The 22214-nt window shown below is 36.0% G+C and overlaps 1 protein-coding gene across 4 annotated transcripts in view; it reads left to right on the top strand.

The window, feature by feature from the left end:
* The window catches only part of KCNH8 (potassium voltage-gated channel subfamily H member 8), a 398058-nt gene that overhangs the window by 198414 nt on the left and 177430 nt on the right, over window positions 1–22214 (top strand). For all 4 annotated transcript variants that reach the window (XM_055109557.2, XM_034955949.3, XM_008951643.5 and 1 more), the window contains one exon: window positions 122–362. In XM_055109557.2, the coding sequence (XP_054965532.1) occupies window positions 122–362 (241 nt within the window). The remainder of the gene's footprint in view (window positions 1–121; window positions 363–22214) is intronic.

A 22214-nucleotide genomic window follows, 5' to 3' on the forward strand; every position in this document is an offset into this window, starting at 1 on the left:
TTGTAAGATACTGCTTTGTGTAGTGAATGATCCTACTCACAAAAGTGTGTGTTTCAAGCTATGTAATCCTTGTTTCTAATGTTGTGTTTCTCCTTTCTCTCCTTTTTGTCTTCATCCACAGAATGTTTTTGTAGATAAACCAGCATTTCCGGAGTATAAAGTTTCTGATGCAAAAAAGTCCAAATTCATACTTTTGCATTTTAGCACTTTTAAAGCTGGCTGGGACTGGCTTATTTTGTTGGCAACGTTTTATGTTGCTGTGACTGTACCTTACAACGTTTGCTTTATTGGCAATGACGACCTGTCCACAACTCGGAGCACAACCGTCAGTGACATTGCAGTGGAGATTCTTTTTATTATAGGTAAGAACAAACAGCTGCTTTCCTACGATATTTGCATATGAGAAGTGAAGTGTGTTCCAGATTTTTCTGACATGAATTTGAACTAAGATCCATTTGCATGGGCATGATTCAGCCTCTGTTGCAAATTTTGGAGAAGCACATACTGTATTTGGATTTCTGAAAATTGCCTCTTCCAACTTTTCCTGTCCCTTTATTCAAACAGATCTAAACTGATCTCCTGTGTTTCTATACTTATTTCATCCAGAATGGGCTAAAAAAGATTTAACAGCTGTTTTGTTTGTACTCTCACATCCTTCATGATCTTAAACTGGTAGGGTCAGAGATGGGTTTGACAAAAACCCACCAGTGGTGTTGTGACAGTGGTCCACTCCTTGACGTGTTCTTTCTCCATGCCCTTCCGTGCCCTTTCAGCATGTTGATGGTTTCAATAAATGACCTGGTTGCAGAAACAAAGGGTTACATAAGCCTTGCAGTAAATCTGGAGAAGCAGTGAGTATCTGATTTTAATTAAAGAAAAGGCCCCGGCCGGGCGCGGTGGCTCACGCCTGTAATCCCAGCACTTTGGGAGGCCGAGGCGGGCGGATCACGAGGTCAGGAGATCGAGACCATCCTAGCTAACACGGTGAAACCCCGTCTCTACTAAAAATAGAAAAAATTAGCCGGGCGTGGTGGCGGGCGCCTGTAGTCCCAGCTACTCGGAAGGCTGAGGCAGGAGAATGGCGTGAACCCAGGAGGCGGAGCTTGCAGTGAGCTGAGATCGGGCCACTGCACTCCAGCCTGGGCGAAAGAGCAAGACTCCGTCTCAAAAAAAAAAAAAAAAAAAAAAAGAAAAGGCCCCAAAGGATGTTTGTTAAGATAATTTATCACTAGAATATTGTGTACCTCAGTTGAAGCTGCATCTGTGCCAATCTTGTAAGCCTTTTCCTATTTTCCTGTCCCTTAAATCTTCATCTTGTTTAGACCAAAGCCTAGCTCTGGCTTGCTCATTCTAGGACAGATTCCGGGTCTGTAAGTCACAGATTGACTCCCTGTTGAGTTATTGACTGTCATTAGCAGCTGATACCTGCTTCTTTCCTTGGTCATGGTGATAGAGGGCTATATTCTTACTGTAAAGATGAGAGGATGTTTGGAAACATTTTCAAGCAGGTAGGTGAACAAAGGAGTGAGAAATGGATCTTAAAATTTCAAAGAAAAATAAATAATTAAGTGAGGCACATCAAAACCTTGGTTCAATGGTGGTAGTAGTTGTTTTTTTGTTTTGTTTTTTTTGGTTTTTTCTCAGTGAAGCTGTTAAATCTTTGAGGCTAGAGTGCATTTTCTGGTTGAATATCAGCACGTTTGCTTTGGATGAGTTTGTGTGCTCTTGGTATGGCTTGGCATCGTTATTAACATTGTGTCTACTGGGCACACCCTTCAGAGCCTTGATAGGACCTCTGCTGTCACCCCAGAAGTGGTAGCTGTAGTGTGTTTAGGCCACTAGATGGCAATGTTGTCTAGTTAGGCAGACGGCAATTTTATTTTTAATTTTTTTATTTTAAAATATAGCTATCCTTTATTAGAAAGATGTAACCATAAAGGGATCTATTAAATAATGGTTAAATGGAAAATAACATTCCAGTTTGAACAAGAATTTAAAATGAAAATGGTAGACAGATTGGGTGTGTCTGTGGTTTTGTATCCTTTTACTTTGCCAACATTTGAAGTCTCCTCCCACCCACCCATGATGCACACATAAATTAGCATCGTAAAAACACTCTCCATGCCCTGGTCAAAGTTCTCAAGAACTTGGGCAGTCACTCAACATGGCTAAGCCTTCGTTTTTTGTAGTAGTGATTTCATAGGGTTTTGTGAAATAATAGATATAAGTATCTGCTTAACAAATACTTCATCATCTTATTATTGTTATTTACAACTTTGTTATTAGGTCAAGTTATATCTTGAACTTTCCTTTCCATTCTTCCTGGTTCTTAGATATTTGACATTCTTTGGCCTTAGAAGCCACTTCTGTTACCACATGTTCATTAGCAGATGATGACTGACTTACTCCCATAAAAACTCATACCTTTGACGGAGATATTTTTAAAGTTTTTGTTTATTTGTTTTAAGGCTGCTTTTCTCTACTAAACCAATGGAGACTCATTTGCTCCCCTGATAGCAACCCCTAAATTCTTCTGTGTTTTTTATTACTGTCATTTCGACTGTGCTTCAGCAGCAACATGGTTCTCCCAGTAGGCAATACCCATCCCTTACTAGCTACATGCAAAGGAATGAAAACCCATTCCAATTTTTTTGGTGTTTACTTTCTGCAAAGATTTAGGATTTGAAATTTTGGTCTGCAAGCAGTTCTAGTGTGACTCCTGCCTGAAATCTCTTGTTGACCAACTTATTTTTATAAGCAGTAAAAACTTTCCTATTCTTTCCTGCTGTTATCTGCCTGCTCTTTCTTTTAAATGAGTTTAAGCATATCTACAATTTATTATAGCATATTTAGAAAAATGGCTTAAATTAATATTTCTCTGTTTCCCTAAACCTTTATTCTATAAAATATTTCAAAAAGGTGGCCTAAAAGTGATCATTGAGAAATAAGTTAAAATACTGGGGACAAAATAGTTGCCTGTAATATTGCCTGTAATATTGTATCTTTACAATGTGAAGGTAGTGTTCATACCATTTAATATTTATTAAATTACTGCAGACTTAAACTTCCCTGTCTGACAGCTTTGAAGAGAGTAGTGGTTCTCCCAGCATGGAGTTTGAGATCTGAGAACGGAAAGACTGCCTCCTCAAGTGGGTCCCTGACCCCTGAGTAGCCTAACTGGGAGATACTTCCCAGTAGGGGCCAACTGACACCTCATGCAGCTGGGTGCCCCTCTGAGACGAAGCTTCCAGAGGAAGGATCAGGCAGCAACATTTGCTGTTCTGCAATATTTGCTGTTCTGCAGCCTCCGCTAGTGATACCTAGGCAAACAGGGTCTAGAGTGGACCTCCAGCAAACTCCAGCAGACCTGCAGCTGAGGGTCCTGACTGTTAGAAGGAAAACTAACAAACAGAAAGGACATCCACACCAAAACCCCATCTGTACGTCACCATCATCAGAGACCAAAGGTAGATAAAAACAGAAAGATGGGAAGAAACCAGAGCAGAAAAGCTGAAAATTCTAAAAATCAGAGCACCTCTTCTCCTCCAAAGGAACGCACCTCCTTGCCAGCAACGGAACAAAGCTGGATGGAGAATGACTTTGACGAGTTGAGAGAAGACGGCTTCAGACAATCGGTAATAACAAACATCTCCAAGCTAAAGGAGGATGTTTGAACCCATCACAAAGAAGCTAAAAACCTTGAAAAAAGATTAGATGAATGGCTAACTAGAATAAACAGCATAGAGAAGACCTTAAATGACCTGATGGAGCTGAAAACCATGGCATGAGAACTATATGATGCATGCACAAGCTTCAGTAGCCAATTCGATCAAGTGGAAGAAAGGGCATCAGTGACTGAAGATCAGATGAATTAAATGAAGCAAGAAGAGAAATTTAGAGAAAAAAGATTAAAAAGAAAAGAACAAAGCCTCCAAGAAACATGGGACTATGTGAAAAGACCAAATCTACATCTGATTGGTGTACCTCAAAGTGACAGGGAGAATGCAACCAAGTTGTAAAACACTCTTCAGGATATTATCCAGGAGAACTTTCCCAACCTAGCAAGGCAGGCCAACATTCAAATTCAGGAAATACAGAGAATGCCACAGACGTACACCTCAAGAAGAGCAACTCCAAGACACGTAATTGTCAGATTCACCAAAGTTGAAATGAAGGAAAAAATGTTAAAGGCAACCAGAGAGAAAGGTCGGGTTACTCACAAAGGGAAGCCCATCAGACTAACAGCAGATCTCTTGGCAGAAACTCTACAAGCCAGAAGAGAGTGGGGACCAATATTCAACATTCTTAAAGAAAAGAATTTTCAACCCAGAGTTTTATATCCGGCCAAACTAAGCTTCATAAGTGAAGGAGAAATAAAATCCTTTACAGACAAGCAAATGCTGAGAGATTTTGTCACCACCAGGCCTGCCTTACAAGAGCTCCTGAAGGAAGCACTAAACATGGAAAGGAACAACCAGTACCAGCCACTGCAAAAATATGCCAGATTGTAAAGACCATCGAGGCTGGGAAGAAACTGTGTCAACTAACGAGCAAAATAACCAGCTGACATCATAATGACAGGATCAAATTCACACATAACAATATTAACCTTAAATGTAAATGGGCTAAATGATCCAATTAAAAGACACAGACTGGCAAATTGGATAAAGAGTCAAGACCCATCAGTGTGCTGTATTCAGGAGACCCATCTCATGTTCAGAGACACACATAGACTCAAAATAAAGGGATGGAGGAAGACCTACCAAGCAAATGGAAAACAAAAAAAAGCAGGGGTTGGAATCCTAGTCTCTGATAAAACAGACTTTAAACCAACAAAGATCAAAAGAGACAAGGCCATTACATAATGGTAAAGGGATCAATTCAACAAGAAGAGCTAATTATCCTAAACATATATGCACCCAATACATGAGCATCCAGATTCACAAAGCAAGTCCTTAGAGACATACAAAGAGACTTAGACTCCCACAGAATAATAATGGGAGACTTTAACACCCCACTGTCAATATTAGACAGATCAACAAGACAGAAAGTTAACAAGGATATCCAGGAATTGAACTCAGCTCTGCACCAAGCGGACCTAATAGACATCTACAGAACTCTCCACCCCAAATCAACAGAATATACATTCTTCTCAGCACCACATCGCAGTTATACCAAAATTGACCACATAGTTGGAAGTAAAGCACTCCTCAGCAAATGCAAAAGAACAGAAATTATAAAAAAGTGTCTCTCAGACCACAGTGCAATCAAACTAGAACTCAGGATTAAGAACCTCACTCAAAACCACTCGACTACATGGAAACTGAACAACGTGCTCCTGAATGACTACTGGGTATATAACGAAATGAAGGCAGAAATAAAGATGTTCTTTGAAACCAGTGAGAACAAAGACACAACATACCAGAATCTCTGGGACACATTTAAAGCAGTGTGTAGAGGGAAATTTATAGCACTAAATGCCCACAAGAGAAAGCAGGAAAGATCTAAAATTGACACCCTAACATCAAAATTAAAAGAACTAGAGAAGCAAGAGCAAACACATTCAAAAGCTAGCAGACGGCAAGAAATAACTAAAATCAGAGCAGAGCTAAAAGAGATAGAGACACAAAAAAACCTTCAAAAAATCAATGAATCCAGGAGCTGTTTTTTTTTAAAGATCAACAAATTGATAGACCACTAGCAAGACTAATAAAGAAGAAAAGAGAGAAGAATTGAATAGTTGCAATAAAAATGATAAAGGGGATTTCATCACCGATCCCACAGATATACAAACTACCATCAGAGAATACTATAAACACCTTTACTCAAATAAACTAGAAAATCTAGAAGAAATGGATAAATTCCTCGACACATACACCCTCCCAAGGCTAAACCAGGAAGAAGTTGAATCCCTGAATAGACCAATAACAGGCTATGAAATTAAGGCAATAATTAATAGCCTATCAACCAAAAAAAGTCCAGGACCAGATGGATTCACAGCCGAATTCTACCAGAGGTACAAAGAGGAGCTGGTACCATTCCTTCTGAAACTATTCAAATCAATAGCAAAAGAGGGAATCCTCCCTTACTCATTTTATGAGGTCAGCATCATCCTGATATCAAAGCCTGGCAGAGACAAAACAAAAAAAGAGAATTTTAGATCAATATCCCTGATGCACATCAATGCAAAAATCCTCAATAAAATACTGGCAAACCAAATCCAGCAGCACATCAAAAAGCTTATCCACCACGATCAAGTTGGCTTCATCTCTGGGATGCAAGGCTGGTTCAACATATGCAAATCAAGAAACATAATCCATCATAGAAACAGAACCAAAGACAAAAACCACATGATTATCTCAATAGATGCAGAAAAGGCCTTCGACAAAATTCAACAGCCCTCCATGCTAACAACTCTCAATAAACTAGGTATTGATGGGACGTATCTCAAAATAATAAGCGCTATTTATGACAGACCCACAGCCAATATCATACTGAATGGGCAAACACTGGAAGCATTCCCTTTGAAAACTAGCACAAGACAAGGATGCCCTCTCTCACCACTCCTATTCAACATAGTGATGGAAGTTCTGGCCAGGGCAATCAGGCAGGAGAAAGAAATAAAGGGTATTCAGTTAGGAAAAGAGAAAGTCAAATTGTCTCTGTTTGCAGGTGACATGATTGTATATTTAGAAAACCCCATCGTCTCAGCCCAAAATCTCCTTAAGCTGATAAGCAACTTCAGCAAAGTCTCAGAATACAAAATCAATGTGCAAAAATCACAAGCATTCCTATACACCAATAACAGACAGAGAGCCAAATCATGAGTGAACTCCCATTCACAATGGCTTCAAAGAGAGTAAAATACCTAGGAATCCAACTTACAAGGGATGTGAAAGACCTCTTCAAGGAGAACTACAAACCACTGCTCATCGAAGTAAAAGAGGACACAAACAAATGGAAGAACATTCCATGCTCATGGATAGGAAGAATCAATATCGTGAAAATGGCCATACTGCCCAAGGTAATTTATAGATTCAATGCTATCCCCATCAAGCTACCAGTGACTTTCGTCACAGAATTGGAAAAAACTACTTTAAAGTTCATATGGAACCAAAAAAGAGCCCGCATTGCCAAGTCAATCCTAAGCCAAAAGAACAAAGCTGGAGGTATCACGCTACCTGACTTCAAACTATACTACAAGGCTACAGTAACCAAAACAGCATGGTACTGGTACCAAAACAGAGATATAGACCAATGGAACAGAACAGAGCCCTCAGAAATAATACCACACATCTACAACCATCTGATCTTTGACAAACCTGAGAAAAGCAAGCAATGGGGAAAGGATTCCCTATTTAATAAATGGTGCTGGGAAAACTGGCTAGCCATATGTAGAAAGCTGAAACTGGATCCCTTCCTTACACCTTATACAAAAATTAATTCAAGATGGATTAAAGATTTAAATGTTAGACCTAAAACCATAAAAACCCTAGAAGAAAACCTAGGCAATACCATTCAGGACATAGGCATGTGCAAGGACTTCATGTCTAAAACACCAAAAGCAATGGCAACAAAAGCCAAAATTGACAAATGGGATTTAATTAAACTAAAGAGCTTCTGCACTGCAAAAGAAACTACCATCAGAGTGAACAGGCAACCTACAGAATGGGAGAAAATTTTTACAATCTGCCCATCTGACAAAGGGCTAATATCCAGAATCTACAAGAAACTCAAACAAATTTACAAGAAAACAATCAAACAACCCCATCAAAAAGTGGGCAAAGGATATGAACAGACACTTCTCAAAAGAAGACATTTATGCAGCCAACAGACACATGAAAAAATGCTCATCATCACTGGCCATCAGAGAAATGCAAATCAAAACCACAATGAGGTACCATCTCACACCAGTTAGAATGGCGATCACTAAAAAGTCAAGAAACAACAGGTGCTAGAGAGGATGTGGAGAAACAGAAACACTTTTACACTGTTGGTGGGACTGTAAACTAGTTCACCCATTGTGGAAGATAGTATGGTGATTCCTCAAGGATCTAGAACTAGAAATACCATTTGACCCAGCCATCCCATTACTGGGTATATAACCAAAGGATTATAAATCATGTTGCTATAAAGACACATGCACACATATGTTTATTGCAGCACTATTCACAATAGCAAAGACTTGGAACCAACCCAAATGTCCATCAATGATAGACTGGATTAAGAAAATGTGGCACATATACAACATGGAATACTATGCAGCCATAAAAAAGGATGAGTTCATGTCCTTTGTAGGGACATGGATGAAGCTAGAACCATCATTCTGAGCAAACCATTGCAAGGATAGAAAACCAAACACCCCGTGTTCTCACTCGTAGGTGGCAATTGAACAATGAGAATACTTGGACACAGGGTGGGAAACATCACACACCAGGGCCTGTCGTGCAGTGGGGTTAGGTGAGAGGGATAGCATTAGGAGATATACCTAATGTAAATGATGAGTTAATGGGTGCAGCACACCAACATGGCACATGTATACATATGTAACAAACCTGCACATTATGCACATGTACCCTAGAACTTAAAGTATAATAAAATATATATATATATTTACTAAATCAATATGTGTGGTAAAATTTACATGTATATTTAACATACTGTTTATTTTCTATTTCTGGAGTAGTATTATTAATTTGGCATCTTATAATCAATTAGGGCACAATTGTTAAAAAGTAGTACAAAAAGGGTCTGGGAAGGATAGGTGTTCATAGAACTACAAGATGATGTTTTAAAAAATATTTTGGTATTCACGTAAACTCCATACAAAAGTATAAGGCAATATGATTATTTTAAATTGAGAAATAAATGTTTCATGAAGAAAGGACCCACAGTCAAATTTGGGAGATGATATATCTCTTTTGGAGAGTCACAATACACTTTGGCACTGTAGGTCTTCTGAGAAATTTAATGATAAAGAAATTTATTTAAATATGATTAATCCAGCATCTCTCAAATTTATTTTTACCTCAGAACTCATTCTTCCCCAGACCACTTAGTAATGCTCTTTTGGGGAGATAGACTCAAAAACATTCTTCCCCTGTAGATTTACCATAAAGAAAGTGTCTGATTGTAATTATGCTAGTCAAAACTTAAATATGAATGGTGAATCTCTACTAGGCAGTACTCTTACTCTTAAATTAAATTCTTTTGTAAGCCACATTAATTATTTGGGATCAACATGGTGCAAGGTTGCCTGTTAGTTACAAAGTTTGGCTATATAGTTACCTTTAGTTTGAAAATCATCCTATATAATTAAGCTGCTGATTCAAAGCCTTATAGAAACTTAAAATGAGAAGTGACTGAATAGCATTAATCGAATCCAATCTTTCTTACACCACAGTTGGAGAACTGTGCATTAGTGATTTGCCCAAGGCCCTACAACTAACTGATGGCAGACTCAGGCCTTCTGGTTGCTGGATTAGGTTTTTTGCTTGAGTTTACAGTTAATATGATTCTATTTTCTGAAAAATTTTCACTCAACTTGCTTTTCTTTATTTATGGCAATGAGGCAGAAAATGAGAAAAAGAAAGACCACCTCCTTTTCTTTCTTCCACGAATATGGAAATTAATAATTTGAATTTGTAATCTTGGTGGTGAAAACTGCTGTGTATCCATAGGTTCAACAGTTATCGCTCCCATTTTCTTACTGAAAAATTTTAAAAAAAGCAATTTTTTGTAGGCAGCAGTATGCCCAGATTCAGGGAATAAATTATGACTGTTCTAAACCATTGCTAATTTCATTCCGTTTATCTCACTTCCTGGTGTGAAGATCAGTATGTGACCAAGTCTATCCAACAGGATATAAAGAGATTGTTTTGGTGGGGAGAGGGGAGCTTCTTGGAAATAATTCTTTTCCCTGATAAAAAAAAGAAACACATGTAAGGGAAAAATATTTGCATCCCCATTCCTTCATTTCCACTGGGATGTGTAGATAGAAGGAGATGATGTTTGAAACCACTGCAGCTGTCTTGTTATCATTCAGAGAGATATGGCAAAGAAAATGTGGATGGCCAAGCAGAAAGCTGAGACATTGCATCTCCAGACTCCTTTTTGGATGATATAAAATGTTCCTATTATTGGAGCCACTGTTAACTGAGTATTTTGTTACTAATCATCATATCATTCTAAAAATACAAAAAAAAAATCACTTGATTGTTTGCGGCCCCTTTTACTGGGCCATTTCAAAGGCTCTAAGTTATATTCTTTCAAAGGAAATAGAATGTCCTTTTTTACATCTTGTCATTTTACTGTGAGACTAAGAAGTGATTTGCACATTCTTACTATCTACTATTATAACCACAAAGACTGAGAGTCATAGATTATGCCATAAAGTTGTATCTCTGATTGCTTTGGTCTCTCTAAGAACTCTTCAGAAAGCTAAGTGTCAAAAGTAACATGATATGCAAGTATGCTTTGTTTATATTTACCTTAGTCAAAAAATCACTGAGTTATTTAACAGGACATCTGAAAAAACAGGATAGCGTAATGGGGAATATATAAATAAAGGGATAAAGCTGAGAAGCTTTCATAATAGAAGGAATATATATATATATAAATCCTGAGTCCAAAAGGGCACTTTAGGAACTGAATGGGATAAAAAATACATATACTCCATACCTAAACATGTTACTGTGCAGATTATAAAGGATTAAAAAGAAAATCTTCAAAGCCTTCTGAAAGAGAAAATTTACTTACCAAGGGATAATAATTAGACTGAAATCAGATTTCTCAGCAACAGTAGAGGCCAAAAGGCAATGAACAATATCTGGCTTACTAGAAAAAAATACTGGCTGGCCTTCCTTCCTTCCTTTCTTCCTTCCTTCCTTTCTTCCTTCCTTCCTTCTTTTTTCTTTCTCTTTCTCTTTCCTTCTCTTTCTTTCTTTTCTTTCTTTCTTTCTTTCTTTCTTTCATTCTTTCATTCTTTCTTTCTCTCTCTCTCTCTTTTTTTCCTTCTTCTCTCTTTCTCCTCCCTCCCTTCCTTCCTCTCCCTTCCTTTCTTTTCTTTCTCTTTTTTCTTTCATTTCTTTCTCTTGGTTCATTCTTCTTGAGGAAAGGGTACACAATGAAGATATTTTCACAAAAAATAAAACTATTGTACCACCCACAGATTCTCACTGAAAGAACTACTAAAATATGTTCTTTAGCAGGAAGAAAAGTGAAGCCAGAAGGAAGGAGTGGATCCAAGATAAAACAAAATTTAAAATGAAAATTGATAAAATATGTTGACAAATTAGATTAACCATTGGGTGAAAATAAACAATATTGTTTCAGTGGACTAAATAAAAACAAGTTATAACAGATACTGCTAAAACATGTTGATAAATTTAATTAACTATTGACTGAAAATATATTAAGGTGTTTTATGTTTTTTAAATACATAGAAACCAAAATTCTAAACAGTGATGACCATATGGAGGTGATGGTAGGTGGCTAAAAAGCAGTGTGTCACCTTTTAACATGTCCAGAGTAAATACATTAGAACCCAGGAAATATTGTTAGAAAACTTTGTAATTAGTTGTGTGTATTAAAATTTTTAAAGTAACTGTGCAAAAATAAAACAAAAATATTAATGGACCCAGTGATTTCAAAACAACCAGAAAAAAAAACCTAAGGAAATATGAAATATTACTAATCCACAAGGAAAAGGAAAGGAGAAAAACAAATGAGGAAGACAAATATGGGGATTAGAAGATGAAAAATAACAGCAGTAAATCAAGATATATGACAAATATTCAAATGTAAACACTTAATGGGTAGTAACTCACATGCTAAAATAAGTGATAGTCAATGGATTTTTTAAATTCAAAAATATGCCAGTTATAGAATTAAATCTAATACAAAATTACTAGAGGAATTGGAAAAAAGATCTGTTATGTAAATACTAACCAAAAGAAAAGAGGTGCAAGAATATAAATAGCTGAGATATAAAATTTAAGACGAAGATACTAATAGGGCTAGTAAGTAATATTATATGTTAATAAAAGAAACTATTAAGAAGATATAACCATAATAAATATAGGTACTTATATATATATGTGTGTGTTGTGTGTGCATGTGTATATACATAGAGAGAGAAAGAGAGAGAGAGAAACTTATTTTAGAAAATAAAAATAGCTATAATAACACGCAGTATCAGAAACTGATAAACTAGCACATCAATATTTTTAGACTATAGGAGATTTGAAAAACGTGATCGACACCTGATACAATATCGTTTAAGTAGAATTCCTCAACCGTGGGACGACTGAAGTTTGGGGCTGGATAATCGTTAGTTATGGAGGCTGCCCTGTATATTGCAAGATGTTTAGCAACATCTCTGATCTCTACCCACTAAATGCCAGTAGCACCCACTGCCCAGTTGTGACAATCAAAATTGCCTCTAGACGTTGCCAATTTATGCATTTATTATAATTTCCAAGACATATTGTGAAATGAAATAAGCAAGATTAGTTGTGTATATATAGTATGCTAACATTTATATACAAAAGGGGTGGGGAAAGAGTATGTGTGTGTATATTTACTTGACAATGCTTAGGTTGTCTTTGGAGATTTAAATAAGATATTGCTGAGCTTCTTTGCTTCCAGAGAGAACCACAAGGTACTGAGCACAGAAAAGGGAAGATTTTACTGGATACCTTCTGTGAACTTTTGAGTTTTGAGCAGTATAACTGTAATGCCAAATAGAGAATAAACAAAATTAGAGTAAAAAACATATATATAAGAGTTAAGTGATTACTCCAGAATTTTTAAAAAGCATGAGTAAAAGCCTAAAGGAGGTCATAAAGATAAGGACAGAAATTATACCCTAGATAGCAAACGAAAATAAGAACAATGTGGCAAGACTCAACCAAATTTGAAATGCACATACCCTAGGATTCAGCATTTATTCTTTTTTAGGTGGAGAATCACTTGCAGACATGTGCAAAAGGTTTGCTGGGTTATTGTTTGCAGGAGCAAAATAATGGAAACAAAGTCTATATTCACCGAATAGTAGAGTATAAATCAAGTGTGGTGAATGGGTGGATGTATATAATGAAAAACTACACAGTAGAGAAAAAAGAATATAGAGCAGGGATTGGCAAACCAAGTGTCAGAGGCCAAATCTTTCTCCCTGTTTTTATAGATAAAAGTTATTGTTAACACAATTACTCAGATTCTTTTGTATATGTTTTATTGTTGCATTCCCACTATATCAGCAGAGTTGAGTGGTTGCAACAGAGACTGTGGCCAACAGAGCCTAAAATCTTCACAATCAGTCCTTTAAACAAAAAGTTTGCCAACCCCTGGTCTAGGACAATGTTTTCTAACCCAACATTGCCTTTTCCATAACAAATATTTTATAATGCCTTCTTATTCTCTACCTAGTCACCTTAAAAATAAAATTGATACAATTGTATATATCTCTGATACTGTAATATCAGAGACAACATAAAAGATATCATTTATAATAATTTCTTGTGTATTTCAATTCATAAGGGCTGTAGCGTTAGGATACTAAAATGCATAATGAGATAAATACTTGCAGTTAGTTATAATGAACAAACTTGGATTTACAATAATTCCATTGAGGAAGTACAGGCAAATTAAAAGAGTAGAGGTACAAGTGGACATAGAATTCATTTAAGCAGACATTAATATATGACAACAGAAATTGAGAAATAGCTAACTCAGGTAAGGATAGCATGCTAAGACAAATTTCAGTCTATGAAAATAGAAAAAATGAGGAAACTGAGTCTTCTGGCAAATTTGTTGGCCCTTATCCCTATATGTAGTATTCTAACAATTCCTGTGCTCAGACCTGGAGTGAGATAGTGATGAAATCAAAATAAATAAATAATAACAGGAGAAACAATTGAGTGGGGAAAAACAACAAGAAAAAGAAGTCATGAAATTAAATTTTCCTAATGGTTTTTCAATAGAATCATGGATTTTTTTCTCTCATGTATTTCTTCATTATTTAAAATAAAGGAGATCCCACATTTTTCTGCCCAAACAGTTGAAAGTCTTGTGGAGTAAAGGGCTATCACATTGGGTAGATTATCCTGTCCAGGCCAGAACATCTCACGTCCTTGCCCACTACACACCAGTAATGTTCTCAATCATTATAACTCAAAATACTCCATACATATTTGGCATTTATATTCAATGCTGTATTTTGAGGTTATTTCCTACATCCACTTGAGTAGTTCTAGTTTGCTGATTCTCAGAGGAGCAATACCAACCATGGGAGATACTTTAGAAACACATGGGTTTGACTTTAATTCACCAATCAGCATTACTATTATTTGGTATAGCATTTGTGCTTGTAATACCAATTTACATATTTGCAAATGGAGTAAAAATTAAACAAATGAGCAGAATTCCCATTGGTGCAGCATTTCTTATAAGCATATATACACATTTTCATTGTTTGTAATTATTTTTTCTCCTTTTGCTTAAAATGCTTTATTAACCAATACTTCTATTAACTTACAAATACCCAAATTTTTCTATCTCAGAATCTTTATTTCTGAATATCATTTAATTTTTAGTATTAACTTTAGTGACATAATTAGGGCAGGTATATATTTGTATACATAAGGAGAAAGGGAGGGAAAGTAAGAAGTTTATACAAGATCTGGTTAATTACTGACGAAGCTAGAGCTAAAACCCTGAATGTTTCATTTGTAAATGGGCAAAGAAGTAGCATTATTGTGAGAATTCGGTGAGGTAATTATATCAAGAAATAAGCTCACTCACTGTTCAATCAATAATGATGATTATTGTCGATAATGTAGGGGAGGAAAATCTTCCTTCTATCTTCTTAGATTCTGTGGCTGAGAATTAAACTAATGTAAGACAGACTAACAGGGCAAAAAAGCATACAAATTTTATTAAATATTTTTCCATACACACAGGAGTCTTCATAAAGAAAATAAAAATCCAAATAAGCTGTTAGGCCCCAAAGCTTAAATAGCTTTTTAAAAAATGTGTTAAACGTTGTGAGGATGTGACAAGACAGGGGAAGTAAATTGTGGGGCAGTGACTAGGAAATATATGGGGGAAATTAATGGAAGATGAGTTGTTTTAGTAGATTGGTTTGTCCAGATTCATCTCAGCTTCAACTCCCAGTCTTCAGTGAGAAAAATGTTCTTTTCTTTCTGATACGGGGAAAGCGCCTGTCTCATGGGAAATTTTATGATTTGCATTTAGAAGAAGGTCAGGGAAACTTTCCTGCACCTGCTGTTTCTCAAATACCTTCAGCCATAAATAATCAATATAACAAAGCAGCGTATCTTGAGGTGGCATGTTGAAGGTCATCAAGCCTGTATTTCCTCAGTATTTGTTTTTGTTTGTTTGTTTGAGACAAGTTCTCACTCTGTCACGCAGGCTGGAGTGCAGTGGCACAATCACAGCTCACTGCGGCCTCAATCTCCCAGGGTGATGCTCCTACCTCGGCCTCCCAAGTAGCTGGGATTACAGGCATGTGCCACTATGCCTGGCTAATTTTGTTGTTTTTTTTTGTAGATGGGGTTTCCCCATTTTGCCTAGGCTAGTTTCTTGAGCTCAAGTGATCCTCCCTCCTTAGCATCCCAAAGTGCCAGGATTACAGGCATGAGCCACTGTGCCCAGCCTCCTTGGTTTGTTTTAATATCTACTGTTTTTAGAAAATTAGCATCCTTTGAAACATACTTAATAATCCAGCTAATCTTGGGACTAAGATACACCAGAACATTGCACAACTCAAAGCTTTCAGGAACACAAGTGTCTGAGGATTCATTTACTACTTAAAGGAGTGGAGGCTTTTTCAGGTACTTATGCAGACTTGGCTCAGCATCTTTCTGAAAAGCCAAGAGAAGGTCTCTTAAAGACCATCATCTTGTATCTACCTAAGTCAGGCATCCTTTATCTGCAGTACTCTAGGGACTGACATGCATTGAATGATGTCAAACAACATTAGAAGTAATCATTCCAGTTATCTTCTCTCTTCCAATCTTCCATCAGCACTTCTAAGAACAAGGAAAAGAGCTGATCAGCATTTCAGCTCCTCCTCCTTTTTTCCTGAACAGCTCTGAAGAGGCCTGAAAGGCACAACTGGGACTTCCAGTAACACAGTCTAGAAGCAAGTCATTAGCTAAAGGCTTAATCACCAGCTTGAGTATTCAAGAGGTCTCTTAACAACAGCTTCATAATTTTGCTGGATCTGAGTTCAATATTTAGTATCATTTACAAATACATACTTGCTTCAAAAAACTTTTCTCCAAATCTCCTCTTTATTGTGCATAACCTATATAATCTCCGTTTCGTGTTAAATGGAACTAAGGGGTAGTGCTCTTGTACCATTGAACTCTACTCATATCAATGCTTGTTACACTAGTAGCCCCCAAAAAGGTACTTTAATTCTAGGATTCTTGGATGTCTTTTTCTATCAGGGTAAATACACAAACATCAGTGGGCCCTGAAAGGGTATGGACTTTTTAATGTTATTTCATTGTATAAGCAAATCCCAATTTATAGTATAGTCATTTTCCTGAAAACTGCAAAGATGTCATTTCCTCCTTAGGTAAAATGGCTAAAATTAAAGATACTGACTTGGATACTGAAGGCAAAGACATCTAATAATAAATAAAGTTGAAGTTTTATGATGAGGAGAAAATTAAATTAAATTTTACCCCTGAATTGCTTGGACATTCTGGTATACCCTGACTACATAGTTAAGCTTTGATTAGTTAACATCCATTCGTCTCTTAGTGTTTGGCTCCCTCTCTCCCTTCCTCTCTTCCTCTTTAAATCTCATTTTTCCTCCTCCCCTACTACTAACATAGTCAGATTCTCCCACCTATTCCTAGTACACCTTTTAGATATAAGGTGGCAATGGAGGTCCGTATACCCATATACCCCCATGTCTTCATGCCCACGCCTCCACAACACAAAGCCTTAAGCGTGTTGAGGAGATTCCTTCCAGTTATTCTGTTTAGCCATTCACGCTAATCTAGGATTGAGTAATAGGGTCTCTCACTAACAATGACTCAATACGGCATTCATGGCTCGGATTTGACCTTTGTCCCACAAAGCTATTTATAATGCAGCTATGAGAATATTTACAGTGTCTATATGCCAAGATAATATATTTGGAACATTTAATAAATGGAATGTATTATATTGAGCATGGATCTTTGACTAGAAATGAAACACTGCCGACTTGGTTACTGGCCAGCTATTTTTTGGTGAATAAATCTAAGCCTGCGTATATAGCAATAATTATACAAAAAACAGAAAACTACACTACCACTTCAGATTCCCAGTGAGGTGTAAGGTAGTAAGTGTCTTATCTCAAAAATGTAGCGATTTTACATGTCAGAATACCTTGGTGGGAAAAGACCGTGCATTGAAAAGTAAGGTACTATTTTCATCATTCTTATTAAGAGCTCTCAAATTAGGTGACTTTAAAGTACCTGCTTAAGCACTTAAGCAAAGATTAAAATTGCATTTGTTTTACAAATCAACTGTCAGTTCAAGTATTGCTTCATTAGGCTTTTCAGAATTCACAATGGGAAGATGAAACGCTATCATAAATTAACTATTGAATGGATACCCAGGATGTGTAACCACTACATTTTCCTTAACCATATGAAACTGCAGAGCAGATTATTTTTCATTTGATTGTTTCAAACATAGCAATGGATGTTTCCTTAGGCAAGATGTAATAGGCTTATGTTTAATTATAAGAATTACTTTATTCACCATCACTTTCTATTAGACAGACTTACGGATTTTTGGAAATAATTCCACCATTCTTTACTGTAAGCAAAATCATACTCAAGGACAATGTTCTCGATAAACCTACAAATTACATTTTAAGGTATTTTCTTGTGATTTAATGTTCCTCTGTGCATATACTGTGCTAATTATCTAAACTTTAAAATAGAAGCAGTGGAGAAAAACAAATGTCTGTCAATTACAGCCATTCCAAAACAATGTCGGCTTCCATTTTAAATCTTTCTGTGTGTTGTTTTCTCTACTTGTTTTAATGTAGTTGTGCTGGTATTCTATGCAAACTTGGGGAATATTTTTTCTCATAACATTTTAATATAATTATTTCTCTGTGTTTTATAAATATTTATAAACATTTAATATCTGCATAATATTCCATCATATAATGAATTATTTAGTTTATATAACTGCATCTTAATTGTTACACATTTAAGATGATTTTGATTTTTTGCCACTTAAATATAAAAATCGTAATGAACATCTCTATGAAAAATATATTTATTTACTAACTAAGCAAATATGTACTGAGTGCCTATCATTTGCCATGTACTGTTCTAGATGCTGGCGATAGGCCAGTGAAGCAAATAGACACAGGTTCTTGCCTTCATATGATTTACATCCTGATAGGAGACAAACAGTAAACAAAACAATTAATTTAAATGGCATGCTTGATAGTGACAGGTTTCACGTAGAAAAATAAAAGCAAAGAAGGGGGAAGGAATGGGCTGCAATTTTAAATCAGTGGCCACGCAAAGTATAATTGAGAATATGACATTTAAATAATGACAGAAGAGAAATAAAGAAGCAATCAACTGTATCTCTTGATGAAGAACATTCCAAGCAAAGGGGACAGCCAGATGCTTTACTCCCACATTTGGAGTTCTTTTAAGAAGCAGTGGAATTATTGGGCCAAAGAATGTTAATATATACAGCTTATAACACATCTTTTTTTAAAAAAAATTACATTATCCTTCGAGCATTTTTGGTCAGTGAAGCTCTAGTTGAAATGCCATTTGTCCATGCTAATATTTCCATAGTAATAGCTACTGTGAAATATTATAGGTTGTATGCTGCTTTCTGAATTTTGTATACTACTTAAAGTCACTTAATTTGATGGAGTAATTCAGATACTATAATATTCATATTGCATTATTGTTACTTATTCCTATTTTTTCCTTAGGTTTAATGCCACAAGGAAAATGAAGTTGTATTTGTCTGATGGATTCAAAACTTATTTCACAGTGTACCTGAATGTTTAAATTTGAAATATTTGAGATGGCAAATATGAAGGAAAATTGTCTTAGCATGTGTCTGAGAATGATTCTGCCTTATGACATATATTACTGTAAATAGACTATGAGAAGAGCATGTGCTCATAAAATATGAAATAGTGGTGCTTGTTTTGAGCAAGGCAGGGATATTAAGAATGGAATGTTACTAAATTTAGAAACCCAAGAGAAAATTGTGAGTTCTTGATTTAGAAACTTAATGTAATGAAAGGGTTTTTTTCCCTCTTACCAAACTTGAGTTCTGCTATGTCATTCTCTCTTCTTTCCACTTTTCAAGTATGTTTTCTTAAAGTATAAAAAAATAAAATAAAATTCTACTCTCAAAATAGAAAAGGCATTATTCACATGGTTTGTATTTTCCATCTCAGTCCGTGGTGTTAGCATTTCCTATTGGAATAACCTCCTCTTCCCGTCACTCCAATAGTTTTAAGATCAGTAAATACATAAGTAATAAATGATAAAAACAAATATATATTGAATATAGTGAAAAGTTATTTAAATATTTTTAGATGACAGAAAACATTCTGGCTACCTGTGTGTGGATGTAAATCTTTATGTAGTCAATGTATTAAATATTTGTTGGGGACCAATATGATGTCACCCAAGAGAGCTGATGTGGCAATTACTTAGAAGCATAGAAGACCCTTCAGGGTCTTGACTCCTTATTTCTATCCTTTTCTCTGTCACCACTTGCTCCTCCTTCTTGTGGCTCCAGCCATACTGACCATTTGCACTTCCTCAACTGTGTCATTCTTTTCACCTCATTTCATGATCTTTGCACTTTCTATTCCCAGAAAATAAAAATGGCAAGACATCTCCTTAGTTCCTCTTTACGCAATTAAATTTTTCTTATCCTTGAAGTATCATCTGTGAACTCTTCTGTAAAGCCTTCTTTATCCCTTGTTACCCCGATTACCATGAGTCTGGGTTAGGTTTCTATCATGCACTATTTAACTTATTTCATTCCTCCATTCTTTAACCCCATATTATAATTGTGTACCCCACTCTCTCTCTCTATATATATATATTTATATATATATCAGAAATATATATATCATAATATATATATCAGAAATATATATATCATAATGTATATATATCAGAAATAAACTTTGAGCTCTCAGAGAACATGGACAAGGCAATACATTTATTTTTCAAATTCCACCAACAAATATAGTATTTAATAACATATTTAATATTTGCATAATATTCCGTCATATAATGCATATGTAGCACTAAACATATGTCTCCTTACCAGCATAGTTCAGATAAACAAAATATGACATGTAGCTCATTGAGTTGAACAACAGCCTTATTTCCAAAGGTTTGTTTGTTTCATGTGGCCTCACAGGTAACTGATTTTGTTTTTTAATTTTTAAACAGCACAGCCTACTTTAGAGTTGCTAATTCTTAACAAGTCATGTATAATTAAACAAAGAGCAGGTAACTTGGGAAATCCTACAGGTTTTGGCGCTGGGCCCAGACCCTTGCAAACACATCAAGGTCTTGTCAAGGACCCCTTTACTGTTGGCTTACAAGAGAGAGCATGGGATTAGCCCAGCAAATCTAAATGCTAGGTGTTAGGATATCATCCTTTCCTGGATAACAACCCTGAAAGGGAGACTTATGACCATACAGAGGACCAAGGAGATGCTGCAGTCTCAACTCAGCTAGACATACTGGCCACCAGGCAATTAAAAATCTTTCTTATCAAATAGCTAATAAAAATTATCTAATCATTGCTAAATACTTTAATTATATCAGGCCTGATATAAATCTGATGCCATGCTTTGGGTTATGAAAAGCATATTGAAGAAGTTGAAGACACTCTCCCTGTATTCAAGAAGCCCATACAATGATTAGGGAAATTTGTCTAAGCATGGAAAACTCTCAGTGAATAGTAAAAGAAGAGTGGAAACTTTGTTCAAGTTGTGTAGTATAATTCCATAAGTGTAGGAAAGATATCTGTGGTGTATTTTGAAATTGATGTAGGGCTGGTCCATACTAGTCACTGAATTTGAAGGTATGATCAGAGAAGAGAAATGGGTAAGAAAGTGTGATGAGAGACCATGAGTGCTGAGCACCTGGAATGAGGAGGAGCTTACCACGGTGGCAACAAGAAAGAAGCTGTATTTTTGATTATTTACCCATTCATAATTATACCTAAGACTAGCCTTACTACAGACTAAAGGAAATTCATGGCTGGAGTGGAATGTTTCAAGAGACCGTCCTCAAATAAGGCCATTGAATAAAGATTATATACTTAGAAGCATGACTGAGCATAAACGTGCTAGATATCTAGTATCTGCAATATAATAGCTGGTCAGTAAATTTATGCTGCATATTTGAAAGTTATTGTGTCTTGGAATTGACTGCAATAGTAAATAAGACCCTGATTCCCTTGGGCTGATCATATTATTGGCCTAGATAAAACAGATGGTCTCGTCAAGAAAAATGTGAGATGCTGTCTAATTTTAAAAATTTATTTTACTTTATAGCCACAAAAATTCAAAATATTTAAAGTTTAGTTACTTATATTTTCTCATTTGAAACATAGAAAAACTCTGAAAAGACTCCCTTCTGGTTTTTCTATCTCTTAATATTTGTAAGACTGACCTTTCCTACTATAGTATAATTAAGAGCCAAATTGCATGATAATATTCGTCTTAGTTTATGGATACAGAAACTGAAGCTCAAAGAGTTTAAATCACTTTTTTTTTTAAAGGAAATACGTTTGGAAATTAGGTATAAACATATTTTGAACAGTGGAGGTAACAGTATTTTTATATTTATTATTTCCTTTAATGGTTGTAACAAGGATACAGAAGAGGGTTCAGTCACTTGTAGACTGTAGCCTCTTGCTTGTCAAAGAGTGCTTGTTAGTCTTTATCTGACTAGACCTCTTCCCATATTTGACACTAGTGACCCCTCCTCTCTTCCTTGGCTTCCACTGTCTACTGTGTTCTCTTGATTTTCCTTCTCCTTGCTGGATGTTTCTACTCAGTCTCTTTCATGAGCTCCTGTCCCTTTTCCTGTATCCTAAATGATACTCCTCCCCTAAATATTAACCTTGATTCTCTCCTTTCTCTCCGCTGTATCACACACTCA

This window comes from Pan paniscus, chromosome 2 (genome assembly GCF_029289425.2).
Source record: "Pan paniscus chromosome 2, NHGRI_mPanPan1-v2.0_pri, whole genome shotgun sequence".
NCBI lineage: Eukaryota > Metazoa > Chordata > Mammalia > Primates > Hominidae > Pan > Pan paniscus.